This window comes from Chrysochloris asiatica, unplaced genomic scaffold (genome assembly GCF_000296735.1).
Source record: "Chrysochloris asiatica unplaced genomic scaffold, ChrAsi1.0 scaffold00012, whole genome shotgun sequence".
Lineage (NCBI taxonomy): Eukaryota > Metazoa > Chordata > Mammalia > Afrosoricida > Chrysochloridae > Chrysochloris > Chrysochloris asiatica.
The window spans coordinates 7,884,107-7,891,052 of NW_006408530.1; the positions used below are offsets into that span (position 1 = coordinate 7,884,107).

The 6,946-nt window shown below is 36.0% G+C and overlaps 1 protein-coding gene across 1 annotated transcript in view; it reads left to right on the plus strand.

The window, feature by feature from the left end:
* Window positions 1–6,677, plus strand: part of RBM43 (RNA binding motif protein 43) — an 18,959-nt gene extending 12,282 nt beyond the window's left edge. Inside the window, exons 3-4 of the mRNA XM_006834595.1 lie at window positions 5,028–5,113; window positions 5,916–6,677. Coding sequence (XP_006834658.1) covers window positions 5,028–5,113; window positions 5,916–6,677 — 848 coding nt within the window. The remainder of the gene's footprint in view (window positions 1–5,027; window positions 5,114–5,915) is intronic.
* The last annotated feature ends 269 nt before the right edge of the window (window positions 6,678–6,946 follow it).

Here is a 6,946-nt window from a genome sequence, read left to right on the forward strand (position 1 = left end):
ATTTATTTATTTTCTCTTTTCATTGTTGGTTGGTTGCTTGTTTATTCTGTTTTGTTTTGCTTTCTTGTGTGTGGGAGGGAGGGTTTCTTATCTTTTGTACCATACAGGAGACAGAAGCTGTGCCCTTATAGCTTAAGTGGGCAAGAGCCAATACCAGCTCTTATACCACCTGATCAATGATAGATAGCAGCCAATACCAGCTAAACCCTCCTTAAACTGAGGTGTACAAACACTTCCATTCTGTAACTATACCCACAGGAGACTGTTGGTGAGAGCCTAAAAACACACCAATGTAAAAACAAATATGACAACCCTACAATGCCATGGAAACAACAGACAATTTTAGCTCGAATGATAAAACAAGAGAGTGGCTCAAACAAATGACTAAGATGCGGAGACACAAAATATTTCTGAGGAGGAAAAGGTAATGGAACTGAAAAGAATGACATTTAGGTACCTGCAAAGGATTGACAGGAAGATCGAGGAAAGCAAGAAGAACACAGAAAAAGCTTAAGAAGAATTCAAGAAAACACTACAAAAACAAACAAGACAAATGAATCAAGAAGGAAGAGCATGAATGAAACGTGAGATCCTACCTAGAAAAGCGGTGACAGGAGACACGGTGGCAGAGTCAATGGCATAGAGAGATAGAGCAACTGAGGACTCTAAGTCCATGAACTGAGAAAGGCTGTGTGCTTGCCGGCAGGAGACTGTCTTGCAAAATGTGCCCTTTGGACATTTAAATGAATATATATATTTTTGTTTTGTATGCATACATCAAATATTTTTGCTTTGCTCATTTATGAAAAATAAAATGTAAAAAAGAAGTCACACGGTGAAAGCAGAGTAACTGTTGTTACAGGGAAGGGAGTGTAATCAATGAAATGAAACAAGACGTATGATTGGTTGAAAGTAAAAAACAAAGAAAAAAGAAACAAACTATGATGGTTACGGGTGGGCGGGAGGGAAAATTATTCACAGGCTAGAGGGTAGACCCATGTCAGCATGGGTGACATGGCAGGCAACATACAACAAGGAGGAAAGATGAAAGGGAGTAGGAGACACTGGGGAGTGTACTAGTTAAAGTTAACAGAGGCAAGTACTGTTAACTGTTGTTACGTGGAAGGGATTGCAATCACTGTAATGAAACAAAGTATATGAGCTGTTGAATGTAAAACTGATGATCTGTTCTGTATACCTTCACTCAATTTCCAATAAAAAGCAAAAAAAAAAAAAAAAAAAATAATTGAATGAGAAAATAATTGAATGTTAAGCAATATAATAGACACTTGTAATAATATATTCCTTAATAATAAAAATTTGGATGCAGAAAAGCAAGAAAAAACAAAATAATCAGACAAAAGAAATTAAAAAAAAAAATTGAAACAAAACCTGCAATTAGAAATCCAGATGATTAATATTAAGATTTCAGAAATGGACAATACATTAAAAAGGCAAAGGAGTAGATTCAAAGCAATGGAAGTCCGAGTTAGTGAGCCTGAAGATAAATCTCTCAATACTAGTATATTAGAAGAACAATTAGAAAAAAGAATAATAAAAATCTTTGGACAGCCTAAGAGTTATGTGGAACACCATAAAAAGGTATAATTTAAGGGTGATTGGAATTCCAGAACAGGAAGAGTCAATAAAAACCACAGATAAAATTGTCAAAGTTGCTTGAAGAAAACTTACCAACATCATGAAAGAAGAGAAGATAAACATACAAGAAGTTGAAGGAACCCCAAACAGAATAGGTTTCCAAAAGAAAATCACCAAGACATATCATAATCAAACTTTCCAAAATCGTAAGACTAGGAAAGAGTCCTGAGAGTAGCTAGGGAAAAACAAAAAGTTACCTATAAAGGAAAATCAGTAAGACTAAGCTCTGATTTCTCAGTAGAAGCTATGCAGGTAAGAAGGTAATGGAATGACATATATAAAACTCTGAAAGAAAAAAAAATTACCAACCAAGAATCATATTCCCAGCAAAGCTAACTCTCAAATACGATGGTTGAAATTAGGGCTTTTTCTGATAAACAAAACTTAAAGGAATTTTTAATGACCAGAGCAACTTTACAAAAAATGCTAATGGGTGTTCTTTGGACTGAGAACCAACAACAGTAGACAACAACCTGAGATTTCCATGCATGACAATACCACTCAGAACTCAATCCAGATACACAAGTATTTAAAGTAAAACAAACCTACAAGACAAAAAATAGGGAACAACAGATATCAATTCATAATGAATTCAACTACAAAACAAAAAGAGGAAAGAGTGTAGAAAAAGAGTTTCCAAATGGCAAGGAATCAAGCAGATTTCAAGATAAAAGAGACTATTTGAAACAGGGGAAAAACTTAGAAATTTACAGGGTAACTTCAAGAAAATTAATACACCTGCACTCAAAATAAAAATTAAAAAAAGGAAAATCAGAAAGATTTAGTAAACATTAACACAACAGAAATAAGAATGAAAGGAAAAACAACACAGAAAATTAACTCAGCACAGAAAATTTGTGGAACAAAGAAATCAGCAGCCCCATAAAAACCACACAGCAAATGACAGTAATCAATTCATATTGTTATTAGGTGCCGTTGAGTCGTTACCGACCCATAGCGACCCTATGCACAACAGAACGAAACACTGCCTGGTCCTGGGCCAACCACACAATTGTTGCCACACTTGAGCTGTCACTTTGCCAATCCATTTCATTGGTGGTCTTTCTCTTTTTCTCTGACCCTCCATCTTACCAAACATGATATACTTCTCCAGCGATTGGTCCCTCCTGACAATATGTCCGAAGTATGAGAGACAAAGTTTGGCCATCCTGACCTCCAAGGAGCACTCTGGCTACACTTCTAACACAGATCTGTTGGTTCTTTTGGCAGCCCATGGTACTTTCAACATTCTCCTCTAATAACACAACTCAAAAGCATCAATTCTTCTACTGTCTTCTTATTCACTGTCTAGCTTTGCATGCATATGAGGTTACTGAAAATACCATGGCTTGGATCAGGTGCACCTTAGTCCTCAAGCTGACATCTTTGCTCTTCAACACTAAAAAGTCTTTTGCAGCAGATTTGCCTAATGCAATACGTCGTTAGATTTCTTGACTGCTGCTTCCATGAATGTTGATGGCTGATCCAAGAAGAATGAAGTCCTTGACAACTGCAACCTTTTCTCTGTTGATAAGAATGTTGTTTATTGGTCCAGTGGTGAGTATTTTTGTTTTCTTTACATTGAGATGTAATCCATACCTAAGGCTGTGCTCTTTGATCTTCATCAGTAAATATTTTAAATCTTCTTTACTTTCAGCAAGCAAGGTTGTATCATCTTTATATCACAGGTTATTAATGAATCTTCTTTCAATCCTGATGCCATGTTTTTCTTCATATAATCTAGCTTCTCAGATTATTTGCTCAGCATAAAGTTTGAATACTTATCGATAATTACAATGAATGAAAATGGTTTAAACACACCAGTCAAAAGACAGAGAAAACAGAATGGATAAGGAAACAGGATCCTTCAATATGCTATCTACAGAAAATGTATCAAACGATGGAGACAGCCTAAATACTCATCAATAGAAGAATAGTTAAGCAAACGTTGATACATACACACAACAGGATACTATGCAACAATGAAGAATAAAGATGAACCTGTGAAACATCTCACAAATGGATGAACCTGGAGGACATTATGTTGAATGAAATTAGTTAATTACAAAAGGACAAATTTTGTATGATATCAATGTTATAAAAACATAAGATTTTCTTGGTGAAAGAAACAATCTATGATGGTTATGGTAGGGAGGAGGGAGGGAAAATTATTCATGGACTAGAAGGTGGACATATGTTAACATGGGAGACAGGGTAGGCAATATACAACAAGAGGGAGGTTAACAGAGTAAAAATGAAGGTAGCATGAAACGCAGGGAAGTATGCAATAGTTACAGTGACTAGAGGTAAATACTGTTAACTGTACATGGAGGGAATTACAATCATTGTATTGAAAGAAAACATATGATTTGTTGAATGTAAAACTGATGATCTGCTTTGTAAACCTTCACTCAATTAACAATAAAAAGTTAAAAAAGATATGGTATATCCTGGGTTCAAGAAGGTAAAGTCTACCTATGACAGTGATTAACAGTATGTTTGGTATCCTATTCATACATATGGGACCATGGTGGCTTTGTAGGATAAGCACTGGACTGCTATCCACAGCATTGGTGGTTCAAGCTCACAAGCCACTCTGAGGGAGAAAGGTGAGGCCTTCTGTTTCTGTAAGGATTACAGCCTCAGAAACACTATACAGGGTTGCTATGAAAAGGAACTGATTTTAAGGTTTCAAACAAACAAACAAACAAACAAACACCTTTAATTTGAATTAGGTGAAGCTTTACCGAGCAGATCTGTTTTCCATTCATCTCTTCATACACATTTTGATTCATGTCCTGGGTTGCAATCCCCACAATGTGACATCACTTAGCACATGTCCTTGCCATCTTTCTTATTTCCATTTCTCCTTCTTTCTTAACCCTTTTGAACTTTGGTCTTGGGTAGATACTGCCCTTTTGATTTCAAATGGCTGATTAAGGTGTGTATACTTCCCTAGTGGTATTATTCCTTTTATCTGTCTATTGTTTTGGCTGAAAATCGGGGCACAGGGGTGAGTTATAAAAGTATGACTAAGGTCATCTTTTGAATTCCTGGTGTGACTCTGTAGGGTAAGCACTGGACTGCTAACAGAAAGGTTAGTAGTTCAAATCCACCAGTCTCTCCTCAGAAACCCCATACAGGGCTGCTACCAAGTCAGAACTGACTCAATAGCATTTAGAGCAACAACAACAAGACCATATTTACACATAAAATGAATTTTCGTGTGTTAGGGAGGAAACAAGCTATCTGAATGTTGAGTTTATTGGAATAATGCAGTGGAAAAATCCCTTCAACATTCTAGGTAATAGAATTAAGCCATGTGTTTAGTCACACACACTTCTAATGGAAGACATATGTCCACTTAGTTGCAGAGGATGTCATCAGAAAAGAGAAACACCATCTAGGGAAGACTTTACGGGCTCAACTCACAGTCTCTTGTTTTAGTGAAAAGGTAAGTGTGATGCTTCCGGTGTACTGATACTTCTTGAATCCAGGTTTTTAGCAATGTCTTCCCTACTTAAAGAGATGGAGTTTTCAGACCATTACTTCTAGAAAAGACAACTGAATCTTCCTAACTTAAGTCAGTGTAATATAGGCCAAACCTATCTTGTGAAAATGTACAGCTATTGTTTCTCTTGTTTTTGTGTTTGTATATGTCCAAGTAATGCTTTCAGGTGAAAGTGACCATTTATGAACATGGATGATGTTAAATACCTACCTAAAGGCTTTACATTTGGGAAAATATAATTTTTATGAAAAGGAATCAGAAAAGAAATAGTAAGGAATATGAAGAAAAAGTTTGTTCAAGCATTAGTTTACAAATTCCTTTGTGTAAGAAACCTACGGTTCTGTGAAGCCATGTGATGAACTTCAAAGATAGGACATAAGACCAAAAGGGTCGAGTCCTCATCTCTTGTTTTCAAAGAAGAAACAGAACGATTTTCTATCTATGGTTCTACATAAGATTTTTTTCAAAGGAGTATTCTTTAGCTGAAAACTATTTGACAATCTCTTTTTTGGGGTTATGTGGTAAGGAATTGTTAGTCCCAGATTGAGCAACATGGCCTTGATGGGGTTGTGGGATCTCTTTGATGGGTGCTATGGTGCAACAAGCCAGGAAGTCTGGGTTGGGCAGTTGGGTCTGGTTTTGGGCAACCTCTGAGGAGAGAAAGAGAAAGTGGTAGAAAAAGAATGTACTTATGTATTATTTTACTAGGCAGTGAAAATTTCATTTCTTTCTTTTAAAATTTTAGGTCTTCTGTGCTGTAAGTGCTATTCTTGATCTCTCTGTTTTTCAAAGTCAAGTTATTTTAGAAAATCTGACAAGGGACCTGAAAAAGAAAATCCCAACTTTATGCTTCAGTCCTTTGCAACCCAATGGAAGAATCTCTGTTCAAGGATCGTTTCTGGCTATCAAGAGGCTCAGAGAAATTTTATTGTTAAAAGCTCGTTCTCTAATAGAAAGAAAGAGAACTATTATCAGTGAAGGAAAAAAGGGGAGTGATGAAAGCCCTAAAAGGCATGTACAGCGTAGCAGTAACTCAATGGAGTCACTGAGGACTTCAGTACATGAGACAGCTGGAAGTGAAGAAACACTTGTTCTCGACACAGATGTTTTCCTTTACTTGAAACAGAAGTGTGTATGTTATAAAAACACATTGAAAAAATTTAATGTTCTATGTCAAGAGACAGTGGATGGTGATATTTCTACAATTTGTCTAAAAAATGCTCAAGGTGGGTCTCAGCCCAATAATGTAAAGCATGTAAAACATCTCATTGAGGAATATTCACATTGTCTTCAGTTTGAACTTAGAAAAGAGACATTTGTTTTGGAAGGAAAGGAAAATAGAGAGAAAAGAGCTATTAAGTTAGCATGTGAGCAACAGAGATCAAGGTACCTTCAAGTGCTGGTAAATTTTTATAGGACACACATCGACATTATAGGAACTTCTTCTGACACTTACCTATTTAAAGAGCAGGTAATGAAATTAATTGGGAGAAAGGTGAGTTTATAGACTCTCAACAATAATAATGCCAAACAGTGATGTGCCATGCATGGACTAGCTTTATACACATTATCACATTTAATCCTTACAACCAATTTAAATGGTAGGAATTGATTATATTTATGTTATAGGTGAAAAATCTAAGATTTGGAGATGCTGAAACACTTTTCTAAAGTTGCACAGCTGACAAGCAAAAGGACTGAAGCTAACATAGGTTGTCTGACTATAAAGACAATATGTGATGCATAAAACTTAGAAGAAAACTCTAGCAATTTACT